This window comes from Rhizoctonia solani, chromosome 10, assembly GCF_016906535.1.
Source record: "Rhizoctonia solani chromosome 10, complete sequence".
NCBI lineage: Eukaryota > Fungi > Basidiomycota > Agaricomycetes > Cantharellales > Ceratobasidiaceae > Rhizoctonia > Rhizoctonia solani.
The window spans coordinates 856482-881790 of record NC_057379.1 but is presented as its reverse complement, the minus strand read 5'-3'; the positions used below and the strand labels follow the sequence as shown (position 1 = coordinate 881790).

The window sequence follows — 25309 nt, the reverse complement described above, 5'->3', positions numbered from 1 at the left end:
ATGTCTAATCCCAAGTCGGAAAAGTACAACGCAGGTTAGTCGCTGATGGTTTTGCTTCTCTTTGCGAGAACTCAGTTTCACGTTCCTCCACTAGAGCCATCTCGCTTGGAAGACCAAACAATTCGTAAATCATCACATTCCCATCTTTCCCGGTACGTACATTTTTGGTCCATTCCACGCTCCAAATTAACGTATGTTGCGTATCCCGAAACAGGTCCGATATTTTCTCCAGGCTTGTGAAACTTGTTGGCCTATCGGAGCGCAGCACCAAAACACCTACTCATCGATACGAGGTTGGTCGCACTGGGGGACTTGCTGTTATCGGAGAGCAACAAGCACAGTCCACAGTAAATCTCGCCGTCGGTGAATCTTCAAGATCCAGTGGCGAAAGATCAGTGCGCAAGAGTTGCTCTGATTCTCATCTCGCTAGATCGGCCTCGATTGATGGAAGGCCCCGACCTATCACTTATCTACGGACCAGCTCAGTTGTTTAACCTCGACACTGGTAAAAACAAATGTGACAAGAAATCCATCCGTCGTAAGGCAAAGGTATGTTTGATTTCAAGATTGATCGGTGCGGCACAACGTGGAAGTTGACGCGAATCGTTTTTGCAGAACTTGCCTGTGGTCGAGCCCATCGCTCACCTCATCCCCATCCCGGAATCCACGAGTACATCTCAACGAACTTCGCTCATCCCCGACCTGTCGTGTGTGAAAATCAACAATTTTGCCGACCAAGATGCCCTTATGGAGACGGATTCGATACGTGCTCGTGCAGCTATCGCCATGGCGCGCGCACAACTTGAACATTCACGACCCGCGAGCTACAACCGCAAGCTCGAACGATCTTCGAATCACATGATGATGCTACCCAACGAACTCGATGAATATTTTGCAGTTCAGTCGTCAAAGGAACGAGAAAAGCTGTCCGCCCAGCTCGCAGCCCACACGAAGAACGAGGTACACGATCGGATTTGTGAAGATGACCTTGGTGCGATGCGCAAGGCTGTTGGCCAATCGCAAGCGATGGTTCTAACGCTGATGGCCGCTAAAGAGGCGATCTCTCAGCGGGCCACGGCAAGAAAGAATCATCACTCGCCACTGGCTTCTTCTTCCGCCACCGGTGATTTACCCAAACCCGGGCGACCTGGCAAACCATTCCAAGGTCTCTATCGAGCTGGGGACATCCACCTTCTCCCCCTCCATCCATTCCTCTTCCCCAACTTCCACCCTCTCTTGATGGTTCCCGTGCACCCATCGCTCCCAAACGAGAAACTCCACTCCGGCATGAGATCGTACCTCCTACAACCGCATACAAGGAGCTTCCTAACGAGTACGACAACGATGACGAGATTATGAAACACATCGACGTTCTTATGCAAAGTTTGACCGATTCTTCCAATAATGTTTCGTCTGAAAATGACCGGAGAAGACCTTACTGCTCTCTCCCGTCGAGGCGTGGCGTCGGAGCAATGAGAACTCTCTAATCGATAGTGGACGTCGGGATTACCAAAGAAAGCCAATAGAAAACCTCTCACAGTAAGTTTACTAGTTTACATCCTCAAACTATACATCTGACGTGTCAACTACCGTTTCAAGCTCAACTTCCTATTCTGGATTGCGACACCTGAGTAACGAAACGAACCGTAGCCAGCCCAATCGATTGCACCTTACGCCATCGGCTGTTCCCCCTGTGCCTACTATTCCACGCCCGCCCACCAAGGCTAGCCCACCACTTCCTGGTGCCGCAGGGCCAGCAGTCCAGCCATTCCACGGGGTGAAGGTTGAAAACCTTTCAGGTAAGCTTTCACCTTTACCCGATGGTTATTCATTAGAACTGACAAATTGTCAACAGTAACTCAAATGAACGATAATGGAATGTTCAATCAGTGCAACTTTATTCTGTCTTCGTATAACGACTTTGGGGAGTTAACACATACTACACGTGTGTCTTATCCGCGTAGCGTCTCCCACGAACCCTCTTTGCCGAACATCCCTAGTGGGCATACCGAGAAATACTTCCAACAGTTCGCACGCCTTCCCCATCTCGCCGCCCGCTACTGCCGAAGTATGGTCCCGAACGTGGCGTCATATCTTCGTCAGGCAAGGAGTTTACCCTTCGATCCACACTCCAAGATGTCCGTCGGGCAGTCCACGGAGCTTCCTTCTCAGTGTACCTTCCCTAGGGTTACCCGGGCGGGCGCGAACGCCCGAACCGTGTTCGCAGCAAACCACCCGTCACAATTAAAAGTGAACCTTGATCAGTTGTACCACGACCCTGATCTTCTTGCATATTTTTTCATGTTTTGGACTTGTTACATAGTTTGTGAGGTTCCCTTCCTGGAACATCTCTGCCGCTCCCTCTCTCTTCGTTCATCTGTCTGTCTGTAACGGTTCGGTCCGGATGCCTGAAATCTGTTGTAATATTAATATGTCCGGATGCCTGAATCTGTTGTAATATTAATATGATCACATCTCAATTGATATCATGATACTGCCACCTCCACTGCTTGCTGTCTGAGGATGTTTTCTAGTTTTTGTGTGTGCACCTGGCCCACGCACAGCCACCAATTTAACTATTTTCATCCTCATTTTGCAATGTTGATCATTTATTCGAAATGCCCGGCGATTCTGTCAGGCATATCTGCGATGTTTAATATCGATAGGTGGACCCACGATATTCCTACGATATACAAGCCAACAGTCCATCTTTAGCCTATACTTCCATTTCCTCAGAAGTTTGATGCTGTCAATGAGGTGCACAGCAATTGACCATATCTTTCAATGCATCCACCTGCGCGTGATGTGACTACGGCGTTGTTATTGTATCAATCTGATATCCATTGGGGGGCTTTGTCCGTCTTCATTTCAGGTGATAGAGTATGGTCAGGTCAAATTGAGTCTCCGATCACCCTTGTCACACGTGCGAACATTGGGGACATTGGGGTTACACTACTTCGCGATCGGATGCTTTGCCCCGCTGTATCCCATACTACACCGGAGGTATTTATAGTAATATACAGCGCCCTGCCCGAGGGGTAACCATATACAAACAGTGGGCTATAAGCCCACTGCCAGTATTGAGCCAGTCACGACTGAGGCTGGTGCTCGTTAGTCCGCACAGGCCGATTCAATTACTGAATTGCACCGCTATTTTTGGCTCACGAGCGCGTTTCGGAAGCGAAAGGGCAGCACAGCCCCTACCTTTCTAGCTTTGGCCCCTCTAACTTCAACCATTGCTCTCGAACCACTCTATAAGAATAAGAAAAAATAAAGTCATTCTCAGCGCTCATTCCAAAGAGAGGAGTTCGAAAAATTGAAGCCAATGGGAAAATTGGGAAGATTGGACCGGAATATCCGAGTCGGGACCTGGATCACCGGGGAAAGCTGTGAACGCCGTACCTGAGAAGCCCTCAATTGGATTTACATAATCAGACGCGCTGAGCACGTACAAAAGCCCTGGCGTTATTGCACTATCTGTGCCAAGTCCCCCCGCCTCCATCTCATTCTGCCCTCTGCCCATCACAGATCATGTCGGGCCAGTATGCTCCAGTACGCGATTTGGATGTCGAAGAGGACGGACACAACCATGAAGCACCTGATTTCCCTCAAGCTGAGCCTTTCAGGGGTAGTACTAATATGGTTCATTTATAATCGACATATATTGATCTACCCGATAGGTTCGACAGAGACTCTAGTCCCAGGATCCACGACTCCACCCGGGACCCAGTATGCACGAGTTCCTGCTGATCAAGCAGGAAATGGTCGTGCCCACATACGCCCAGCCTTTACTCACCAACGAACTGGGAGCTCTGGAGCCTACGCCGATCCATGGAGCCCCGGATACCAACGAAACAAAGGTCGCTTTTCGCTAGGCAGCACCCAAGAACTTCACTCGGCGGACCAGTCTAAGCGATTCAGCCGAGCGAGCTTGGGCCCAACTCAGCTTCGACATGCGTCCACCGGGACTCCTGCTCCCCCTGGCCCACCCGTCTCCAAATGGCAAAACTTCAAGCTCAAGTTTCAAGGTCATCGGATCCGAGAGCGTGGTCACGAGGTGCCTGGATTGTGGGCTAGCCTCAAGGCGATTGTTACGTGTAGCTGTGAGTATTCAGTTTAATTCTATTGTGATCGCTGTTCTAATACTATTGGTTAGGGCTAAATATTCTATTTGTGTTTATTCCATTGGCATGGGTTTGGGGATGGAAAGTTGCCCAGCCATTTGTGAAGGATAAGAAAAAATCAGACTATGAAGATTACGTCTACTTGTTTATATGTGAGCCTTTTGGATTTTTGAGATTAAACTGGTATTCAGACCTCGATACAGTGTCGTTCATTGCGATCATCCCTCTGGAAAACATTTGCGAGTTTGCGGGAGAGCAGTTGGCCCTATACTGTGGAGAGGTAAGTCTATATTCACGAGCGGGGATGTATAATTTCTTATTCCTTGATAGTCTATTGGTGATCTTATCATCATTACCCTCCACAACGTGGTTGAGGTTGTACTCGCTTGGTTCTTGTTGATGAAATGCGAGCTTAGGTTGCTCCAGGCGACCATCGTCGGAGTGGTCTTGTTGCATGCCCTCGTACCCGGAGCAGCTTTTCTTGCTGGTGGCTCAAAAATTTGGGCGCAAAAAACTTGAAGCCCCGCGTAACGGAGCTCAATCAAAGCTTGCTCACTGTCGGGTACGTTATTCAGTTCTCACTTGGTATGCAATGCCTGACCTATCTATTAGTGTGCTCGCACTTGTCGTTCCCGCTGCATTCTATACCGCTCTCCCTATCAGCACCCTCTCACTTATGCTCCCCAGTTTGCAAACGCTACGCTTGTTGAACTCGAGAAGGGCTCGACCAATAGCTCAGCTGCACATGCCGCCCGTTTGTTAGCTCGTGCAGTCGCTGATGGCGAGAAAAACACAAAGCTTCCGTACATGCAATGGAAGTCGCAGCCCAGGTTGTTGCAGTGTCCGATTCGACTCGAGGAATGATACTATCACTAAGCCGTGGTATCTCGGTTATTCTCTTTGTCATGTAAGCCCAACTCATTTTGCCCAGCCTTACGATCACTGAGGTCCCGATTTAGCTACATTGGATCTCGTATCTACTTGCACAACCCACCCGGCGGTAAAAAAAACGATCCTTGACGCAAAAATTTGAAGAAGGCGAAGCTGTGGCCGTGCACGATGCTGGCTATGCAATGACTCCTGGGCACACTCCAGCCCCTTACTTTGACCAGAAACGGTCAACTACACCCCCCATGCTTACTCTTCTTCCACCAACCTCGTGTATCATGACGAAGATCGTGAAAAGGCTACGGCGCTCCTCGAGAGAGAACAAGGGGATGCAAGTCACGCCGAGGGACACGGATGGGCACCACAAGCCTGAGGTAGGACCGTGGCCAGCATTGGTCTTGCTGATAATCTCGGTTGGGATGATCACTGTCACCGCTGAATGCGTAAGTGCCTGAGTTTTACTACTTTATACTCGGAGCTAAGTTTGGCGCTTTCCATAGTTGGTCGTCGCGATCAAACCCATCCGAGAACAAGTAGACGAGAAAAAGATGTTTACCGACGAGGCAAGTGACCTTATTTGTTACAGATTAGGCCTCTTACTCTAAGGCACATATTTAGTGGTTCGGCCTGGTCTTGCTCCCCCTCCTTTCCTACGCTGGGGATGGGCTCAACGCGTCTATGTTTTTCATCCGCAGGTCGCTGCTTTCACAAAACGTTACCCCTCCGGAACCCATCGCGAAAGCAACAAGTATCGACCTTGCCATTCAATTTGCCCTTCTCTGGGTCCCGCTCCTTGTGCTCGTTGCATGGATCGTCAACACGCCCCTTACATTATTATTTGGTACGATGCTCATCTCACATGTCATAAAACGCACTGCCTCATGCCGGTCTAGATCATTTCGAGATTGTTATAATAGTGGGCGCCTGTTCCTGGTCAATTCGGTCACTCAAGACGGCCGAACCAACTGGTCGGAAGGGTTGATCAGGTTGGCTTTTTACCATCATTGTAAGTGTCCCTTTGTTCGGCCGCAGCAGCTTATTTAACCAACGACGGATGTATCCTTTATAGGCACTAGCAGCGTGGTTCTATCCCGGAAATGCCGATGCCACTTCTTGTCTTACTGCAAATCGATCGAGGAGCTACTCTCTTTTTAGGTTTGGGTGTATTTCAGCTTTCATGTATCTTCATATTATAGTCATCTTCAACGACAGCACGACGCCTTGTATTTATTGATTCTTACATGATAACAACTACCTGATTGATATCTGTTCGGTCCAAATTAAGTTGGTAAATCTGAATCAATTATTTCGAATAAAAGTGGATAGGTATATATGAATAGGAGGTATAGAACGATGCTATATCAATAATATGACTATAGATAGAAACAGATCGATGTACAAATAGGATGAAATAATTTACACAAGTAAACGAAAGATGGATAAAGTTAGCGTTGGCGGCTTGTGTGGCTCCCAGGGTGTTTTCCAGAGCGTGGATTAAATTAGATTGGGTATTGGAAGGTCGAGACTGGGCTTGTAAATGTAAAGGACTGGGAATACAATGGGTTGATACACATTCAAATAACCCTTACACACATGACACTCACTTGACCGTGCCCGCGTCGCTGCGGATATATGCGCTAGAATATGGACAAGTTATACTTTCGCAATCAACAGGGGTGTGCCCATATTCTGGCCGTTGCGATCCTCTATTTGTAGCCAACACATAGTGAGTGTACTGTGTTTATCTGGACGGGAAGTACGAGTCAGATAAAAGCGAAGCAGCTTCACCACACTATTGTTTCAGTCTGTACATACAAAGTGGAAATAAGTTGAATATGCGATTAAGAATTTAAGACGCTTGAGACAGTTGAGATTGTAGGGGGTCAAGTTGTTGTATGATAGATAGATGTATTCGACAGCCGTGGTTTATATGCTGGAGGATAGGGGCACTGCAGACAAGGCCTATCCTTTGCTTCTATTACCAGATCAAGCTAGGGATGTTCGTAATATCCAGTGTAGAAGCAGACGCGCGCATCGCAGGTGTGAAGCAGACGCGCGCATCGCAGCCTCCTGGGAACAACGTGCAAAGTTGGCATTGCTCGGTGGCTACTACAGCACTACGCATATATTTACTCATGGCCGAATTCGCCAAGTCTCTGGCAATGCGCTGTCAGTATTCCAATCGAAAGGTTACATGTGCGGGGTTTGTTTGGTCGCGTCGGGGATGACAGTACAAACGCGCTTGATATTTGCAACACGCGGCCGGGTTAGTGCTTCCATCCGAAGAATGTAGACACAATGCCGAGATATCTTACGGCTGATCTTCGACACCCAGCCGACCAACCATGGTGATATTCTAGATCTCAACGCCGGAAAGGCTTGATCCAGGTGACTTGGACCTTCTTGTAGTTAAGAAAAATAATAATAGGAGTAATGCAGTGTATTGGATTTAAATGCTTTCAGTAATCTTGGGATCTGGAATACGTAACAACCCAGCCGAGAATCTATCTATTATAGGATCATAAAAGCAGCCTTAATAGTGTTCTTGACAAACTATGGCAGACAGTTCTTTCCAGCTTAAATCGGAATGTTCTTTATTCTGTTTGAGGGATTTTAGGTTATTTCGTTCATCCTAAATGGGCCCAGTCAGCTGCGGTGCGGGAGATTTGGGGGGTGCTATTTACCTCTCGTACAGATTTAAATACCTCCCATGCACTTTCTGGGAGCCAGGTTCGAATAAAGTCCATGTTCAGGCCGAGTCCTGGCTCAAGCACCGGGGACTGGGTTGGCATCCGGGCTGTAATATGCATGTCGTTCCGCTGTTGTCCGTCAGCGAGGCCGCCACACGCAATTTCTCATCTCGAGCACTTTCTTGGCTGACAAACCAGCAACACCAGCCCCAAGCACGGCCGCTAAGCCCAAGTAGGGATTCGCAGTGCCATCAAAAGATTTGATCTCGATATTAAACCCTTTACCAGAGCCACAGAGGCGAAGCGGGGCCTCCTTGTTTTCTCGCCCCCAGCACACCCAAGATCCACCACTCCAAACTCCATCCATGACTCGCGAGTAACAGGCATCAACGGGGAGAGTGAAAGCACAAACGGATACGAGGTTTTCGAGTAGGCCAGCCATAAGGGAAGCTAGGTCTGATGGAAGTGACGGGATGTCTGGATGATTAGAAGGTGTGTTGGACCGAGGACTTTGTACGGATATATGCGCATGGCACGCGGTACCGGCTGAAGATAGTACATAAGTAATAAAGCTCTATGCTCAAGTAAGCGCTGAAGACTTTACATTGGTTGGAATAGAGTCTGGGACTCAGAGTTGCCCTATACCCATATTTACGGGCAACATTGTATATAATCTCCCGAGTGGAGACCAGAGCGTCTGCTGCTTGTAGAGGAGGCAGTGGTCCCGTTACAACTTCATACTAACCAATGGTCAGTGACAACGACGGCAAAAAGGAGTTCGGGACATACCTGACCACGTGCACTCTCAGCATGATACATCTCCAGTTTGATTCCAGCATCTATGATACACTGTGCAATCTCGTGTACACAGTCCGCGGCAGGTCCACACTGGAGTTTCTGGGAAGAGGACCATGGACCGGTACGTATTGGGCTGTTACTATGGTCGAGGAGAATGAATTCAGTCTCAAATCCGACTAAGAATCTAGCGTCGAGTTCGCGTTCGGCGCGCCTAAAACCGGCCATCTCTCGTTAGATTTAGAACCCGATGACATGCTCAATTCGACGTACTGAATTATCTTGTGCAAGATTGTGCGAGGACAAATGTCCGATTCCCCAGCTCCTCTGAGAATGCTCCTTCTCGAAGAATCTACCCATCATGTATGCGTGGCCAGGAGCAAACGGCGCTTTCCACATGCTCGAATAGTCTGCCTTCAATTCCACATCACCCGATACCACACCACCGGCTGGCATGCTATCTTGGACACCCAGAGACAGACCGACTCGGACTACTCCAGGTCCAGATTCAGCTATCCTCTGCAAAGAAGAACCCGCGAAGCCCGAGATAAGTTATTCCCCGAAACGGACGCGAAGTGAGCAATTGGGGATGACTCTATATCGAATCATGTTGACGTAGTCGACCCATGTTAAACGAATAAATTTAATGCCTTGGGATTTGATAAATGAAATCGAGCCTTTCAAATCAAGGTTGTTAGGTATTCTTGTCAGCTTCTCAACCTCAGTTGTGGCTGTGTGTTCTGGCGGTGTTGCTGAATCGGAAGGTGTAGCGTGGTCCAATTCAGTATACTTGACACCCAGTTTATAAAGCTTATTGCTGTTCTCGAAGAACAATCGTTTTGCGATCTCGAGTGCCTCTTCAAATTGAATTTCTTGTCGGTCGGTGTACTCTGCAAGCACCTATTACAGCCAATACATGCCCGGGTCAGGGGGACCCAGAAAGGAAACGATGGAAACTCACCTCAGCAGGGCCTGTCGCGATTGTAGGGCTCCCAAGTAAAATCGTTCCGGATGGTATGCTGCATCTGAGGACCAAAGCAGTTTGTTTGTCGGGCAATCTCCATCAATTGGTGCACCAAGTCGCGTTGACCACTTCCGAGAGCAAAGGAATCGCTAGTCCAAAGTCGACTGAGAAAGCCAAAGGTTAGCGGAGGCCTTCTAGAATATCCCGGGTGCGAAGAAAGACTCACGATAGACATTGGAATACACGGTGGCTAAATATCCGGCCTGTCGAGCATATGGGTAGCCTGAATGAAGTAGGACAAAGGGAACATTGGGATATGCCTTGATCAACGGTTGGAGATGGGAGGCGTCGGATTTGATAAGATCGATATCGTTATCACCAAGCCTTCTCAAAGATTTAGTTCCAAGCTCGAATTGTTTATAAAGAGAGAAGCTAACCCAGTATGGAATTGTACTTCAAAGGGAACAAGTGTTTGAGCTTCAGTGCAAACGTTTTATAGAATCAAAAGTGCTCACTTGGTTTCCCTCGCCCAGAAATGATGGATAAAGTGGTGTTAAGCAACCATTTTACCACGACTGGATGTTCAACTCGGAAGGGTGGAATACTATCGGTTGCTTGCTCCATGCTTTGTTCGACGAATTGAATAGGTGCATTACTCGTAGCAGAACCAGTCTCCATATTTGACGGTTGAACGTCCAAGCCAGATCTATATGCGGCGATGGACTTGAATCCTACAACCTCCTGGTCATCGACGAACCCCTTGATCGCATGTATGAAATCATCAAACGCGGCCTGAGGGCCAACCGCGGCCACAATAGACTGAATTGGTGCGCATCTGTTTAAATACGATTTACAAAATCTGCAGATTCCTCAACTCACCTCGAACAATGTTTCTATTCTAACAACTCGTTTGTTGGGGTATGGCGTCAGTCGGTCATGCCAAGAGATTGGATGGCAAAACTCGTTCACGATACCATCGTCGAACAGAATAATTTGAATACCTGCCACCTTAATTAGATCTCGACAAAAGGTCTCATAGTTCCTGCTCCGCGCTCTGGTTTGGATTGTGTGCCAAGAAGCATCCGGGAAGTCCTAGGAACCGAGCGAGTTGTTTCCGCATGCGCAAATGCGGCAATGAATGGATTGAGTCATTGAGTGCGCCGCCGGTCGCTTCAGAAACAAGACTCTCCCGAGGGTATTTCTCCGAAGGATCATAGGTTTGAAAGACGTTGTGAGCGTGGTTGTCTATGAGAGGGATCAGGTCTATGGCTTTTTGCAAGCGAGAAAGTGTGTCGCTCGATGGCCTTGCCATTCTGGGTACTGGGTTCGGGATCGGTATGGACGTGAAAGCGGGAAACCTAATTCAAGAGCAAGGCAAGCGACTAAGCGGTGCCAGGGGTCTTCCTATTCTTGTGAGTGTGTTGGATGTACGTGGTTATATGCACTTTATCTTAGAGCCAGTATTGGGTGGCTCAGGTGTCACTTTGGATTTATCAAGGTGTATATCAAAAGTTAGCGGTTCAAGCAGACATATAAACGACTATCACCGGATGATGATCTCACTCAATCGCGGCGAGCCCTATTACTTGTTATAGAAGCAAAGCATGGCATCGATATCGCTGCGTGCTCGACTTGAACTTCAAGTTCGCTCGAGACCCCGAATACAGCTGTGGCGCTGCTGCTTCATACCCTCGTATTCATACTTCAGTATATGTATTGTCTAGCAGATACCCAGATCATGGTGAGAAATAAACTCGTCCTGGAGCAGGCATAGAGACGACACGTATAGACGTGATGTGGTTGCAACTATAAAGATAAACTCGTCCTGGGCAGGCATAGAGACGACACGTATAGACGTGATGTGGTTGCAACTATAAAGCTAATTCCGAATCCTGACGGGCCCGGCTTATGATGAACGCGACGATCCTAATCTTGCGTCATAACCCACTTGACCCCCCACGACACGCTTACCGCCTGCTGGCCGGACGCGGCATTTTGAAACCAGGGTGATAAGGAGAACAACTTTATATAAGTGGGCTACGGGCTATCTTCTTGGAGCGTATCTTCGTCCTATGAGTCTCACCTCTGTCTCTGCTGCCCTCGATTGGTTGCGCTCCTCCGTTTGAGATATGGGGAGTATCATTCCCGTTGATGGATCTCATTGGAGCCTTTCGTCTTGCAATAGTGCTACGGCAGATTAAGAAGCTCAAAGGAGGAGGGACGAGCAACGTAGATACTCAGGTCTCACCTTGGATAACAGCACTCATTTTGTTCGGAGGGGAAGCAATAATGTGTAAGTTAAACCCAATCCATCCTAATACAAATGTATATATTAACCCACATCGAATAGGTTCCCAACTTTCCTTGACCCAGGCTTCCTTACATACCCTAATATCACACTTTATTCATGGGCGTTCAGGTCCTCGTAAACGAGGTTATTCCCGAGTGGGTCAAATCGGACTCATCTCACTGATCAGCTTGGATTGCTTATTATCCGAGTTTACCCTTGTATACACAAAGGCCGCCCGCGTTCCGGTTCTCAGTCGAACTCCCGCTCGCAGTCTTTGACGCATTCGGTCGCGCGCTTCTGTTATGCGACTTGCCCCCAGCTTGATTGCAAAACATCCAGATCCCGTCGTCGCAAACTCGCCATTGGCCCTTTTGATTACATCTGGGGTAAGATTTCTGCATGTCGTTTCGTCATCGAACATATTAAATCATTTTATATGCAACAACTTCTAGGTCCTCACAAACGGCGGATTCTTTTTCGTTAACCTCTTGAATATGCTCGATCCTCGCGGGTGGAGAGTTGACCGAACACCGCCAGAAGCTTTACCTTGGGGTTGGACGGCTGTCGATCTGTGGACGGCGCCGGTGATCACCGCGTTCTGGGCTTCGCTCACGCACTGGCGGGTAAGCACACACCCAGAGACTGCACATGTCCGAGCGATTCACCCACATCTCAACCCTCTTCCCGCTCCCCTCTCATTCCTGGTCCAGTCTTCCCAGAATCAACCGTTTTGGGCCAATATTCATTCGAGATCTCGGCTCGGGAGCCCCCAAGCGATCGGATGAGAAGCCCGTCGCTCTCGAGGCTTGGACTCACACGGATGCTCGCTCCTGTGCATAGTCATCCTAGTCACTTTGTTCGTTCTTCGAACCTGGTGGAATGGACCGCTCCCGAGCTTCAAGACCAAGATCAAGAAATCCCAGCCCTCGAGTCCAACATCGTTATCCGAGAAACCATCGAGCGCCGTAACATCTGCCGAATTGATTGAGCGGCCCGTTACACCAACCAGTATACGAAAGCGACGAAACAAGCAATCTCGAGGGAAGAGCGTGACACAGGTCGAATAGTAGTATATTCTGATATGAATAGAGCTGTATTATACATCCGTAATTGCACAAGTGTTGGAGAGGTCAGAGGATGATGTACAATTGCTAGACCGTGAATAATTGATTTTATTGCATCATGTCCGATTCAGATGCTCGTTTCGAAATCAGGCTGGCAGAGGTTGATTAGAGTCGAATGACATTGTGTATGACCCAGGGGGGAACGTACCGTTGAAATAATTCTAGCGGAGGTTGGCTATCCATCGTATCGTTCAGGGGCGTCGCAGGAATCCAACAGCTCAGTGGGGTTTCCCCGGGAGTATAACCCGCCTCGCGCACGTACAACAAAATACCGTCAGATTTGGTTCCTCCTGCCGATCCTTCCCCGGTATCCATTTCCATATCCGTCGAAGTTCGCCTCTGATTGTGCGACCTGGGCGATGGGAATGATTGTTTGGAGGAAGACGGTAGGTGTAAGAGGAGGGAGGTAGTAAGGCACCCCTAGGAAACGATGCGGGTACGGTCTCGCCCCGGCAATTGTCCGGGTAGGTTCTGGTTGAGGGGCCAGCTCTGCTAGTCGCGCATCACGGAACCAAAACCTGAAGCAATATAGTAGCATCACAGATATGATGACACACACTACTAATTTGACCTACCTAAAGTCCGCCTCGCACTGTGCCACATCGGTACCCCGCCACCTTATAACATCAAGAATGTGAAGCACTCCCGTTTGCGTAACGTCATCATCCAAAATGCAGTCTAATACAGTGTCAGGAGGCAACGGCCCGGGAATCGCATAAACGCGAGCCCCTTGACACGAGAATGGAGTGCAGTGTTTGCCTGTAAGTCGCCGCAGCTGAGTTCCCCTTCAATCATCAGTCCTCCGAATCACAAATAGGGGGGGGGGGAGAAATCAGAAGTAAATCTATATGAGACTCACGTTCGTCTGGACCGGAGAGTGACGGCGCAAAGGATACAGCAATGCACCTTTTGCCTTTGGGTATGGGTGCCAATGCGACCCACTCGCGCTCTAAATCTTTGGGCAGGCCGTCTTCCCATGGGGTGGTCCGAGTCGCGCATCTCGAGAAGCTCCGCGTACATGCATTTGTCCGCCCATTTGGTCGCTTTGCGTTGTTTGGACCGTTTGGACTTGGATTTGACATTCGAACCAGTGGTCTTGTATTTGGGATATTTATAATTGGCTGGGGGATGCAGTAGCGTATCGGGTGATCCGTTGAGACCGGATGAAGGTGATGGGTTTGTGTCTTTGCCGAGTGGGGGGGAAGGGCCTGGTTGTTCCTTTGGGTCAAGAAACGCGCTACGCCTAGGGACGACTGGGGAAGGACATTGCTCTCGTCCTCACTACTGGAATCATTGCCATCTGCATTCGGTTCGCTCAAGGAAGTCCAGCAAATAAGTCGATGTTCCGAGCGGCATCTATTCGCAAAGCCCGATTCTGTTGGGAACAAAGTCAATTATATCTCCCTCAACCGCAAGGCATAGCCCCCAGCCATCTTAAATGAACGATACCTTACGTTGCTCCTCTAATGCACGCTGTCTCCTCGCTTCTTGTGAAGCCCCTGGACGTAATATGGTGGTGTTTTGAGACGATTGCGATGGGCCATGGCGATGGATAGGTTGATTTGACCGTCAAAGCCAGAAGAGATATCTTGATGACAGATAAATGAGGCCCTCGGTTACGTAAGCTATAGGAACGCCTGGCGCCTCGAGTGCAGCGGACCTCCACATACTCCCACCCACATACCGTTTTTTTTTTTTTTTACAATGCGTCGCAGTCTGGGAAGTTTAGTATTCGCATCTGCTCTCTCTGCAGGGGCCTCTGCTCGCTCGATATGGATTACTCAACGGGACACCGGCTTTCCTGAACGAATTTCCCAATACTCGGACTGTTTATCCACCTCGTACTACGGAACATATGGCCAAGACTTGACCCATGTTTTCGTCTCGGAACCCGAATGCCTCAGCACTATCCAGCCTTACCTTACAGAGTCTGCCCACACTTCTGCTGTTCGAGAAGCCAAGGAAGACGAGGAGCACAAGATGTTGTTTTGGCTTGAAGAGGCGCTCTTGGACAACGCCATCCGTCCCGCTGGCATAAAGTCGGCCAGGGAGAGTATCTCCGACTTTGTGAGACGCGTCAATGAAGCAGGGCGTAACCTCGCTGCAGGCCAGGTGCTCGTGAACGACGAAGAGTCGGAAGTTGCCTCGATTCTATACAGCACTAATACCGGCACACTCGTCTCCCTCTCTCCATCTAATACCGGCACACTCGTCTCCCTCTCTCCATCCCTACTTCATGAACTCGACAAGATACTGCCTCAGTATATCAACCCAACCATGCTCCCAACAACTCCTCTCCCTCTTATGGCGGAGAAAACCAAGCATAGTGCCAAATACCTCAATAAGGTCCTCAGCAACCTTCGATTCAACCCGGATATCTCGCGCCTTACATCTTCGCTTTCCTTGGACAAGATGCAAGACAACATTCGCTGGCTTACCGGAGAAGATTCGAAGTCTCCTATTATTAGCCGGCACAGCTTCAGCCCAGGAGCTCGAGTTGCCGCAGATTGGATCCAAGGCAAGTTTGAGGCTGCGGGCGGAAAGTGCAAGCAGAAGCCCTTCTTGGAAGGCTTTTCCCCAACGTTGTCTGTCGGTTCAAAGGAACTGATAACACAACCGGATGGTGATACTGAGTGGTCACTATGGTAAGTCATGTATGACTCGTTGGCGGCCACAAGACTGATTGGAAGTGTAGATTCGAGAGGAAGCTTTGGTTCAGTTCGTGCTCCGGGTGGTGATGACGACGGCTCTGGCGTTACCCATGTTCTCGCCATCGCTCAAGCCATCTCGGATAACAAGATTAGCTTCAATACCAATGTCGAGCTGGTAGCATTTGCAGGAGAGGAGCAAGGCTTACTCGGCAGTCGTGCTTACGCTGGTGAGTAACTTGTCGCTGTCGCGCAATTACTATTTCGTAACCTCATACAATATACGGCAGCCGAGTTACGTCAAGTCGATGCCAACATTACACTCATGATCCAGGCCGACATGCTGGCTTACCGTGATCCTTCTGAGCCCCTTCAGCTAGGACTTCCTGAATTGTATGTTGACGGTGGCACCCCTGCCTGTCACTGATATTGATGCGTGCAACTTTGTAGCATCGGTCTCCCCGAGGCTGGGTACCTAGTCGCGAACGTTTCGAAGATTTATGCTCCCGAGCTGACAGTGGGACTTTCTGCAGTATGTGATGTCAAACATTGCCCTCGTTGCTCTATACTAATCCCTCGACCTATTTAGGCCTGTGCAGTGATCACCAGGTATGATTAAGTAAAACATTCGGCACCATGACCTTGTTAATGTGTCTGCTTCCAGTCGTTCCATGAACAAGGTTTCCCTGCCACCCAGGTCTTCGAACGCGCCGGACCTATCATTGACCCGATGTATGTGTCCTGTCTACCTGTTTCATTAGTTTACACTACTGACAATCGTCCGGCTTCTTCCAGGTATCACAACAGCGGTTCGTCTGTAAAATACATCTTACACTGACAAGTCGTTGATTGATTCTCGCTTCTACTCAGCTAAATTCAGCACACGGCTTGGATTCAAAAGCATACAAGCACCTTCAGTTGCATGAGGGGCGCCCCAGTAGATTAAAGAAACGCGGACATACGCTTAAATTCCCAGTGAAAATATAGTACAGGAAACAACAAAACCGAAAATCAACAAAATCAAGTGTCAATGTACCAGTGTACGAGTTCTTTCACTGCCCCCTTGCCTCCTTGGCTCCCGCCTAATATCTTGCACAGGCCAACAACGCCGCAACCATTCCTTCTTGTTTCTTGTTTCCTTTGCGGAGACTATTTATTGATCGCTTTGGTATTGATCGCCCCACCCCCAAGCAAGTTAATCCACAGCGCTTCCAATTGAGTTCTAGTCCACGCCGTGGAACGGCCTCGACCCCTCGAACGAGCACATAAAAAGACCCAGCGGTGGCGTAAATACTCTTAGGTTTAAGCGCGACCAAAGGCACACGACTCGAAAGTTCTCCGAGCGCAACAACGACCCGGTGCATAAACCCGTCCAACGTCTGGTTCGCCAGAGACAAGCTGAGTTTGACGAGAATGGACCCACCGACTTTGACGGCCTTTATTGCGGCAAGCAGTTGGGAAACGAGCAGCAAGTCACGAGCGTAGCGTTGTTCGTGGCCTACTTGTTTCAGGATAATGGGTGGACGGTGTCCGTCGGCAATAACGAGATCGTATGTGTTTGGTGGGATGGGAAATGTGGCTAATCTATTGAATTGGCCGGACCCAGCATGTCCACTTGCGTGGTTGAATCGAGTGATGTCACCCCAGTGTACCGTAAATCTGGAACGGAGCGCCTGGGGAACAGCCAACGAATGCCCACCAAGTTCAACGGGCAAAGAGACGCCGTCACCCACAATCGAGGGTAACTTGCTTAAGACGTATGTTGAAAAGCCTCCTGGGCAACACCTATCGCATGTCCATTAATATCTATCCCACACCCACAATCAAGTTGATACGTACCCAAGGTCCAAGAAACGATTGCCGACCACGAACTCGACTTGGTTATCCAGCTCTTGCATGGCAAAACGCATTCTTAGCAAGTATGACTCTTCATCTGATTCTCCTGGTATGGGACTCGTGAAATCACTGCTTTCGCTAGTTGGAGATAACGGCGCGAACTCTTCGACAGCTGGTACATCTACCGGCGGCTTGTCAGAATAATAACACTGTTGAACCGAAAAGTCTTCCGAAGCCATGTAACTGTCAGCTTGTCCGCCCATAGCCATCCGGCACCCAAGGCATCGTGGATTAGGCACAGCATGGTGTTGGCACTGGACAGGGGGGCTTAGCGCCGGTGAAAGACACAGGGCGATGAAGCCCCCCGTGAATTTGGGTAGAAGGCAGAGGATGGCGAGCGGGGCATGTTTGGACCAGATCGTTGGTAGGCAAGCATGAGTGTCGTGGTAGATACCAAGTCTCGAATGGCCGTCGCTGTCTGTGCTGTGATTTAATAGGACTAGACCACGAGGACTCTGTAGCCACCCAGCGTGAACGTGGGGGAATAATCTATTTAGAACCTGGGGCTGCGTAGAAGCAATCGCCATTTTAGGCCACTCTAGCACAGGCTCGTTGATCAATATAACCACACATTGTGTTGCCACCAGTGTTTCGTCCAACGAGATCAACCCAAACAAATCAGGTACAGCAACATTAGATCGTAAAATATAAACGCGGAGTGAGGGTGGGGTATTTCGTGTTAGAATAAAGACAATGTCAGATTCGCTCAGAATCTTTCCCAAAGGATGCCGCGATCGACGTCGAGGAGAAAAGAGGTGAAGCCAGACAGTCACATGATCTTCCAATAAACTTTTGGAAGGCACTCTCCGCGGGCACACTGGTGCAAGGCAAATCCAAACAGATGTTGCACGCAATATATGAGCTGCTTGATATAATTGGGCTTCAATGTATGTTTCCTCAGAACCACACAAAAACAAGGGAGCCCGTCTTTCAAGAGCCGTCGTTCCCAGCGTCTTTGACGTATCAACAATTGACGTTAATTAATGTCAACTGATCCAATTGGCATCGCTTTCTCGCATAGATTTTTTGTGCATTATACTATTAAACCAGACGAAACTACGAGGATAGTGGCAAATGGTTGATAGTTCATAATAATGATATTTGAATACATGCACTCCCAAGAGTTAGACTATATGCGCGTCCTTTCGACGATAATGCCAGGCGGCGATAATAATACTGGACAACTAACTCGACTCCTTCTCATAAATTTGACCCACGGAAATATTGCGGTGCTTTGTCCATGCCCGAGGCATGCAAGTGCGATCAGCTTACATGTACATATGCGCGCTTGGATAAGTTCGTATGCATATATGGACAGGCCCCGGGGATCGGGCCATCTAATCTGGTGCCAAGCAAATCTTCTCATAGAACGATGAGTTATGGAGACCGGCGTCTTGATCGAGAAAAAAGGGAGGGGAGTTGATCGAGATAAAAAGAGAGGAACATTGATCGAGAAAGATGGAGGGTGAGGTCTTCATAGGGTTCAAGTTGATGAGGCGAGAAATACACATTGAATTTCTTTAGCAAGGTTTTCAGCTTACCGCACCATAGTGTACTATTTTATAGACTTTGGTCAGTCGAGGAGCTCTATTTTAGATGTCACGAACCATGGTAGCGCCAAAAGTTAAAACTGCGAACAAAGTCAAACTTAAGTTTGGAAAACCTTTGTGCCTGATGACCTCATTGTGCCCCCATTCGCCAGATACTCAAGAATTTTGCGAACCCAATGTATCCACGTGCCTAGGGCAAGTTGACATTCAAAAGGAGCATAATTCTTATTATTCCAGCTGTCACTATTAACAATCTTACAAACGGGGTAACATTCGAGTCTATAATTACTTGTAAAGAGCGACAAGGGTGGGGGGAAACAATACCCAAAACACCGAAAGATGAAACTACAGAGACAAAACAGACTACAAAAACAAAGGATGATATTGCACTATCAAGTAGTCGCCTAGCCACGAATCTTTTCGTTGCTGGAACCAACACTTCCGCGACCCTTGTCGGCAGAGATACGCTGGTGAGGACCTTCACGTCCACCTACGCCCGAGCCCAACTCGTGGTTGGCGGCGGCTCCGGAAATGGGAGGAAGAGCGCCACGTTCAGATGGGAAGCCGTGCTCGGCATCAAGGCCAACATAATCATAGGCGAATTCGCCCATCTCGGCGTCGTCCATTCCGAGAGCCTCGGCCGCCTCGGTGGTACGGAGACACAGGAAGGGGATGAAGTGGAAGATCCAGCATATGAGCGTCTATGAAGCGCGAGGGTGAGGTCATATTTAAACAGAGATAGAAGTGAACGTACGGTCATGACAAATGAATAACCGAAACCAGCAAGAGAGTCAGCGATTTGGTATCCAAGTTGGACTGCGCAACATCATTAGGGGGTGCTTCAGGTAGAGATAGAAGTTTAGACGCACTATAGTGGTGATCGAACCAGCCTCCGGGAATCTCGGAGAATCCATCAAACGCAGCAACAGACGATTGGGCGAACAGAGCCGTCATGATGTTACCGACCATGCCACCAATTCCATGAGAAGCAAAGACCTGTGAAAGCGTTAGATGAATTCTATATGCTTGATGCTGGACTTACATCGAGACATTCGTCGTAGTGGAGCAAGAACTTGAGTTGGGTCGCGAAGTTGCATGCGGTGCCAGCTACAACGCCAAATGCAACAGCGGCAGGGGCACCAACGTAGCCGGACGCGGGCGTAATGGCGACAAGGCCGGAGATGGCGCCGGAGCAGAAGCCCACGACGGACCACTTCTTCTCCAACCTGTAATCCCACAACATCCAAGTGAGGCCTCCGACGCTGGCAGCAAGGTTGGTGACAATACAAGCTTGAGCAGCGCGCAGGTTGGCAGAGAGGGCAGAGCCTCCATTGAATCCGAACCAACCGAACCAGAGGAATACAGTGCCGAGGACGACGTAGGTGGTATTATGGGGCTTGTAGGCGAGGCGCTCGGTCCCGTATCCAGAACGCTTGCCAAGATAGATGGAAATGGCGAGGGCAGCGGTACCTGACGAAATGTGAACCGGAGTTCCTCCTGCAAAGTCAAGGCCACCCATCACAAAACTCCAACCGGCTCCGTTCCAAGTCCAGCATGCAATGGGATCGTATACGACGTGGTCCAGACGAAAACGAACAGTGCGACGGGACCGAGACGGCAGCGTTCAGCAAAGCCACCCAGTGCGAGCATGGGTGTAATGGCCGCGAACATGAGCTGGTAGACGCAGAATACGAGGGCTGGGATACGTGTAGAGCCCATGGAAGGTTGGTCAAGAACGCCCTTGAGTGCAAAGTACTTCAAGTCGCCAATGAATGCACTCGCGCCATCGGAAAATGCGAGCGAATATCCCCAGAAAAACCATTGGAAGGAACGACTGCGAGTGATAGCATACTGAAATAAATCATGCTCAGCGCGTTTTTACGACGCAATAGACCAGAATAGAAGAATCCGACGCCCGGAATCATGATCCAGACGAGGGCCGTGCATGCAAGCACCCAGGCAATGTCACCCAGGTTGTAAACAACAGTTTCTCCGCTCGCAGCATCATAATACTCGATATCATTGGCTAAAGTCGCCGGTCAGACGAGCTAAGTAGGTAGAGAACCAACTTACAAACACTATAGGTGATGTTCGGCATGGCGAGATGTGCTTGTGAAACCGGGGTGAGAGCCTTATTTATCAGGCCTAAAAGATAGTGCCTTGAAGTGACAGTTCGGCTTGGCTCTTGATAACGGTTATGTTGATATGAGCGGTCAAGCTGGCTCCGAGCGCCCCGGGCTCACTGCGAGGGTGAGAAGGGAAGGTAGAAGAAAGGTATAATGCTAGACGCCCGTAACTGCGCTCCTCTGTCTTTTATTCATCGCTGCCAAGGCACGGAAAAGTCGCGCATACAAACCGACTACCCCGCGTCAGCGAAGAGAACTGAATTTGCAAGAGATAAGACTCTTCGTATAGCCACGTAAATTCAGGGCTGATGCACCCTGAATATCACATGATTGTGCTTCCTCTAATCAGTTCCCCAGCCTGTAACGACCATCCACCAGGCTCTAGCGTGCGTACACTCCTCATGACATCAAGCACGGTATGGCAGAGGTTACTATTTCGGTCGAAATAACCGAGATATCTCACTAATATCCGCTCGTTGGTTATTTTAGGCAGCGAATTTCCCGCTTCACCGATACCTGACGGACTTTAGTTTCACGAGACGACACATGCCACTTTTCATCTTTCCAACTTGATCTTCTTCTGCTCGCGTGGCTCCAACACTTCTACTCAAGGTATGGTGCATGGCATTATCTGCACAAGTATGTCTCGTCTCGTTGCCCAGCATCGACTTGGCGACCCAACCGTATCTTTTACGACGATCCTCGATCATTATCTCGGCCGTACATCTCCCCTATGTCTATCCCCGCGTGTGGATAACACCCTCGAGCCCTTTTCACACTTAAACCTGACTCGAATTATTACGTGTCTATACGGCAATCTTGGTCCTCGGTACCTTGGCTTCTCCATCATTACCCCTGTCCATCGCAATGATGAGACCTCCAATCGTGCCGAGTGGACTGTGGGATGCTTGGCCTACCAATCACCGTCGTGCGATAGCGCTGCATGAGGCTTATCCAACCATGCCGTACGTTATATGAGTTCGTCAGTTAAATTGGTCTTAATTGGTATCCAACAGAATAGTACGGTGCTGTACCGACACGCGAGGGTTGGGCGACGAGGCCAAGGGAGAGGAGGGAGAACGACTGGGATAACACTTTATCGATTGGCTGTATCTCTATGCGACGAGCTATATTGGTGAGTGGTATTGTTCGCAATACACTGAAGCATCTGGACGGCATTACATTCGCGCTGTTTTCTCCCTACTCGATGAGGGTCGTATTATAGTTTATCTCAAAGTACCACGATCGCGTCGAAGTCGGAACACTCAGTCTTGTTTTATCTTGCTTCGAATATTCGCCGCTCGATATGCGATGGCAATTTGTATATATGATATTTGAACAATGAAAGCCGGGCTTAAGGCCCAACCTTGTGCTACGTACAGCAGCCTTACTTAAGTTGTTTGGTGCCCTAAAACATCCCCACCGCCTCCTCTCTCTCCATACTACATACAACATGGGGCATACAACCTAAGACATAAAGCATATACATGTAAAACATATGTAAAAGTCGATAATTACAATGCATAAAACATATTTATATTTGATAATCAGACTGGTTAGAATCAACCTCAAAACCCTATATAGGGCTTTAAGTTGAGTCTCCCATACGGGGTTTCCTAATTTAGCTATCAAGTCCATATTGGACTTTTTCATCACTTCCTCCCAGGGGGTAATTAAATCTTCTTCATCCCATGTGGGATCTCTTGTGTGTGTGCTGTGTATTCGGTACCACAACCTTTTCAGGTTGTCTATAAGTTTACGGTAAGCCGGGGTATTTACCCTAACGGTTTGTGCATGCAAATAAAACACACCCCAGGTCTGGGCCTGGGGTGGTGACGAAAGGCTGATATAATCAGCTACTTTCGAGAAGGCGATCAGGATGCGGGCGGCTTGGGGCCGCTCGATACAGGAAAGTGTCAGAAGGATCTGACCACCATCATGGATGGTGGATAAGGCAAGCAGTAATTGTGCGACTAGGAGTCGAGGTGACGAGTGGTCTACGTCAAGTATAATGGAATCGAACGTCGTGCGAGTGAAAGGCAGCGTGCCGGACGATATGTAATGTGACACCAGGTCGAGTAAGTTGAGCTCGTGGAGCTCGAAACGATCGTTGGGCGGGATGGCCCGGCCGATCCCGCCCTCGTCGACGGGGAGGGTGACGCCTACTCCGTGCGTATGAGGTTGCTCGAGGAGGAACCTCGTAAACCCGCCGGGGTTGGAACTGCATATAACAACGAAAATTTCAATCAACAAATTAGATGTGACTCGATTGCATAGAACGTGCTATTGTACAGACCCGACTTCCAAGAAACAGCGCGCGCGGCGCGCAAAACTGTACGGATCCGAGCCCTGATGCATAGATTGAAAGATCCGATACATAGCGTCCGCGCACTGGGTGATGCGTTCTTGGCCCGCAGGGGGAGGGGAGCGGAAGCGAGGGGGATAGCACTCCCGCGTAGCTGCACGGCGATCCCTTGAGCTAAGTACTTCGGAAGAGTAAAGGAAGAACGTACGTGGCGACAGAGATCCTTGAGCTTGCGAAAGGTGTCGCAGTCGCGGCGGCCAAGCAGTGCATCAGTCAACCACTTGGCCTCGGCTTCGGCTACAGCGTCCAGCGCAGGCTTAGGGGTGAGGGAAGACATAGTATGAGGTGCGATAGCGAATATATGATAGCGATGATAGCAAAGCAAGGGCGGAGGGGTAAAGAACGAGGGGAGAAAACTGGTTCGAGCTCTTAAATCATACCGTGGCTACGATTCTAGCCACCCCATACCCTTGCCACGGCCCGTGAGAAGGTGGCTACGGCGTGATAACATATCTGGAATGTGCTGGAAATGCCGTCAAACGTGCCTCGATAGGACCGATTTGGTAGATACATGTGCACAGAAACACGTTTTTGATCCTCGTGTACTTCGAGTCAAGCGATGTTTTGCCTATTGGCTAAAGGGACTGCGGAGTGCGAACGGATCGAATGACACGGAATGTGACGATTTGCATTTAATTTTCACACTTGTCGATGTCATTGTATGCCAGGAACAAGCAAAAACCCCATGAATCACGCGACTAAACTACACCACGATTGGTCAAAAAATAACACAGAGCATCATACTGTATCGCCCATATCGGTGTACCAAGCTGAACGATCGTCGAGAGGCCCTCTTCACTCAGTATTTCCTCATCAGTCGTAATCAACTCTTCGTCCTCGGCGCCAATGTCCCGTCCGTACCCGTTCTCTCCCTCAAAAGTCATTATATACCATAGTCGCTCAAGGGCGACGACCAAGTTCCTGAATTCACTGGACTGACGGTTTACGCGCTGAGCGAGAACATAAAAATAACTTCGCATTGACTGAAACCGGTCAGACTTGACCGTGCGAACCAGATCTGAAATTCGGCACAATGCAAGGAGAATTCGACCGGTAAGGGTGCGCTCGACGCATGAAAGGCGAATGAATATGTTTCCGTGAGGCGAGACTGCGTGTAGAGCAATCAAGAGCTGGGAAACAATCAGTCGGGTCCAATTCCAGGGCCGGTTGAGGTTGTCGGGGTTGAGCACCCATTGGGCATCGCATACAACCAAGTCCCGAGAACAAAGTTTAAAAGGAAGCGGAGGGTAGTCGTGGAGGGAATTGACCGGTTTGGGAATACTCGGCGCGAGGTCGAACATAGTCAGGTCGGCCCAATGAAGTTCGTACCGTGCAAGGTAATCGGGATATGTAACACCGAACCTACTGCCGCCTTGTTCATCGGGTAAGGAAATTCCGATCCCGTAAGCTCTCTTATTATTCCGTAAAAGGTATTGCGCAAAGCCTCCTGGGGCACATCTGTAGCGAGAGTGAGCGAAGGAAACTAGCGAACTTGATAATATCGTACCCAAGATCCAAGAAGCTGTATGTGCGCGGAATCCATACACTTCGATTCATATTCTCCATGGACTTCTCAAATGCAAACGCAAAGACCTCTCAACGTTGTTTGCATCATGGGCCTTTTGCCGTTCTTTCGAGAAATAATTATCAATATTTTCTGACCCACTTCCCTGGTGTATCAGGTTGAGAGGCAATCATAAAGGGTTGAGAGCACTGACTCACCTGATCACGCAGCACTATGAGGTCCGTAAGGGTATCGCAGTCGGAGCGCGCTACAAGAGCCCGGGAAAGCGTCTCTGAGTGCCATGAAAATGTGTCGAGAGTAGCTGCCATTGCATCTGTCGCTCTT

At 49.2% G+C, this 25309-nt stretch overlaps 11 protein-coding genes across 11 annotated transcripts; 5 read left to right on the top strand and 6 right to left on the bottom strand.

The window, feature by feature from the left end:
• On the top strand, nucleotides 1-2391 carry RhiXN_08463 (PGAMP domain-containing protein; the record flags this gene model as incomplete). Its single annotated transcript, XM_043328279.1, has 9 exons — nucleotides 1-34; nucleotides 95-152; nucleotides 215-363; nucleotides 431-549; nucleotides 616-1242; nucleotides 1293-1406; nucleotides 1457-1539; nucleotides 1600-1799; nucleotides 1856-2391. The coding sequence occupies 9 exons, from the start codon at nucleotides 1-3 to the stop codon at nucleotides 2389-2391; spliced, it is 1920 nt and encodes a 639-aa protein (XP_043183664.1).
• Nucleotides 2392-3531: 1140 nt separating this feature from the next.
• On the top strand, nucleotides 3532-6167 carry RhiXN_08462 (vacuolar calcium ion transporter; the record flags this gene model as incomplete). The annotated part of the gene is made up of 14 exons (XM_043328278.1): nucleotides 3532-3628; nucleotides 3681-4103; nucleotides 4157-4276; nucleotides 4328-4404; nucleotides 4455-4490; nucleotides 4541-4686; nucleotides 4737-4882; nucleotides 4923-5031; nucleotides 5084-5124; nucleotides 5160-5455; nucleotides 5513-5579; nucleotides 5631-5853; nucleotides 5930-6018; nucleotides 6082-6167. The coding sequence occupies 14 exons, from the start codon at nucleotides 3532-3534 to the stop codon at nucleotides 6165-6167; spliced, it is 1956 nt and encodes a 651-aa protein (XP_043183663.1).
• A 1378-nt stretch (nucleotides 6168-7545) lies between these two features.
• On the bottom strand, nucleotides 7546-10773 carry RhiXN_08461 (glutamine synthetase; the record flags this gene model as incomplete). The annotated part of the gene is made up of 14 exons (XM_043328277.1): nucleotides 7546-7644; nucleotides 7697-7831; nucleotides 7881-8248; nucleotides 8307-8442; nucleotides 8492-8725; nucleotides 8771-9016; nucleotides 9068-9397; nucleotides 9459-9516; nucleotides 9574-9625; nucleotides 9688-9845; nucleotides 9899-9914; nucleotides 9977-10280; nucleotides 10341-10515; nucleotides 10562-10773. The coding sequence occupies 14 exons, from the start codon at nucleotides 10771-10773 to the stop codon at nucleotides 7546-7548; spliced, it is 2523 nt and encodes an 840-aa protein (XP_043183662.1).
• A 1280-nt stretch (nucleotides 10774-12053) lies between these two features.
• RhiXN_08460 (uncharacterized protein) lies at nucleotides 12054-12739 on the top strand (the record flags this gene model as incomplete). The annotated part of the gene is made up of 3 exons (XM_043328276.1): nucleotides 12054-12137; nucleotides 12204-12335; nucleotides 12380-12739. 3 exons carry the CDS (start codon nucleotides 12054-12056, stop codon nucleotides 12737-12739), a joined length of 576 nt encoding a protein of 191 aa, XP_043183661.1.
• Nucleotides 12740-13149: 410 nt separating this feature from the next.
• RhiXN_08459 (uncharacterized protein) lies at nucleotides 13150-13957 on the bottom strand (the record flags this gene model as incomplete). Its single annotated transcript, XM_043328275.1, has 3 exons — nucleotides 13150-13393; nucleotides 13451-13553; nucleotides 13735-13957. The coding sequence occupies 3 exons, from the start codon at nucleotides 13955-13957 to the stop codon at nucleotides 13150-13152; spliced, it is 570 nt and encodes a 189-aa protein (XP_043183660.1).
• A 622-nt stretch (nucleotides 13958-14579) lies between these two features.
• RhiXN_08458 (Peptidase family M28 protein) lies at nucleotides 14580-16344 on the top strand (the record flags this gene model as incomplete). Its single annotated transcript, XM_043328274.1, has 7 exons — nucleotides 14580-15498; nucleotides 15571-15753; nucleotides 15814-15916; nucleotides 15974-16055; nucleotides 16113-16132; nucleotides 16188-16255; nucleotides 16319-16344. 7 exons carry the CDS (start codon nucleotides 14580-14582, stop codon nucleotides 16342-16344), a joined length of 1401 nt encoding a protein of 466 aa, XP_043183659.1.
• Nucleotides 16345-16605: 261 nt separating this feature from the next.
• Nucleotides 16606-17946, bottom strand: RhiXN_08457 (FtsJ-like methyltransferase; the record flags this gene model as incomplete). The annotated part of the gene is made up of 2 exons (XM_043328273.1): nucleotides 16606-17308; nucleotides 17363-17946. 2 exons carry the CDS (start codon nucleotides 17944-17946, stop codon nucleotides 16606-16608), a joined length of 1287 nt encoding a protein of 428 aa, XP_043183658.1.
• Nucleotides 17947-19373: 1427 nt separating this feature from the next.
• Nucleotides 19374-21067, bottom strand: RhiXN_08456 (ammonium transporter; the record flags this gene model as incomplete). The annotated part of the gene is made up of 8 exons (XM_043328272.1): nucleotides 19374-19670; nucleotides 19724-19785; nucleotides 19839-19965; nucleotides 20012-20439; nucleotides 20492-20505; nucleotides 20567-20820; nucleotides 20925-20995; nucleotides 21043-21067. 8 exons carry the CDS (start codon nucleotides 21065-21067, stop codon nucleotides 19374-19376), a joined length of 1278 nt encoding a protein of 425 aa, XP_043183657.1.
• Nucleotides 21068-21736: 669 nt separating this feature from the next.
• On the top strand, nucleotides 21737-22042 carry RhiXN_08455 (uncharacterized protein; the record flags this gene model as incomplete). The annotated part of the gene is made up of 1 exon (XM_043328271.1): nucleotides 21737-22042. One exon carries the CDS (start codon nucleotides 21737-21739, stop codon nucleotides 22040-22042), a length of 306 nt encoding a protein of 101 aa, XP_043183656.1.
• A 792-nt stretch (nucleotides 22043-22834) lies between these two features.
• Nucleotides 22835-23737, bottom strand: RhiXN_08454 (FtsJ-like methyltransferase; the record flags this gene model as incomplete). The annotated part of the gene is made up of 4 exons (XM_043328270.1): nucleotides 22835-22843; nucleotides 22875-23316; nucleotides 23388-23554; nucleotides 23609-23737. 4 exons carry the CDS (start codon nucleotides 23735-23737, stop codon nucleotides 22835-22837), a joined length of 747 nt encoding a protein of 248 aa, XP_043183655.1.
• A 421-nt stretch (nucleotides 23738-24158) lies between these two features.
• On the bottom strand, nucleotides 24159-25293 carry RhiXN_08453 (FtsJ-like methyltransferase; the record flags this gene model as incomplete). Its single annotated transcript, XM_043328269.1, has 4 exons — nucleotides 24159-24918; nucleotides 24968-24982; nucleotides 25054-25130; nucleotides 25183-25293. The coding sequence occupies 4 exons, from the start codon at nucleotides 25291-25293 to the stop codon at nucleotides 24159-24161; spliced, it is 963 nt and encodes a 320-aa protein (XP_043183654.1).
• Between the last annotated feature and the right edge of the window lie 16 nt (nucleotides 25294-25309).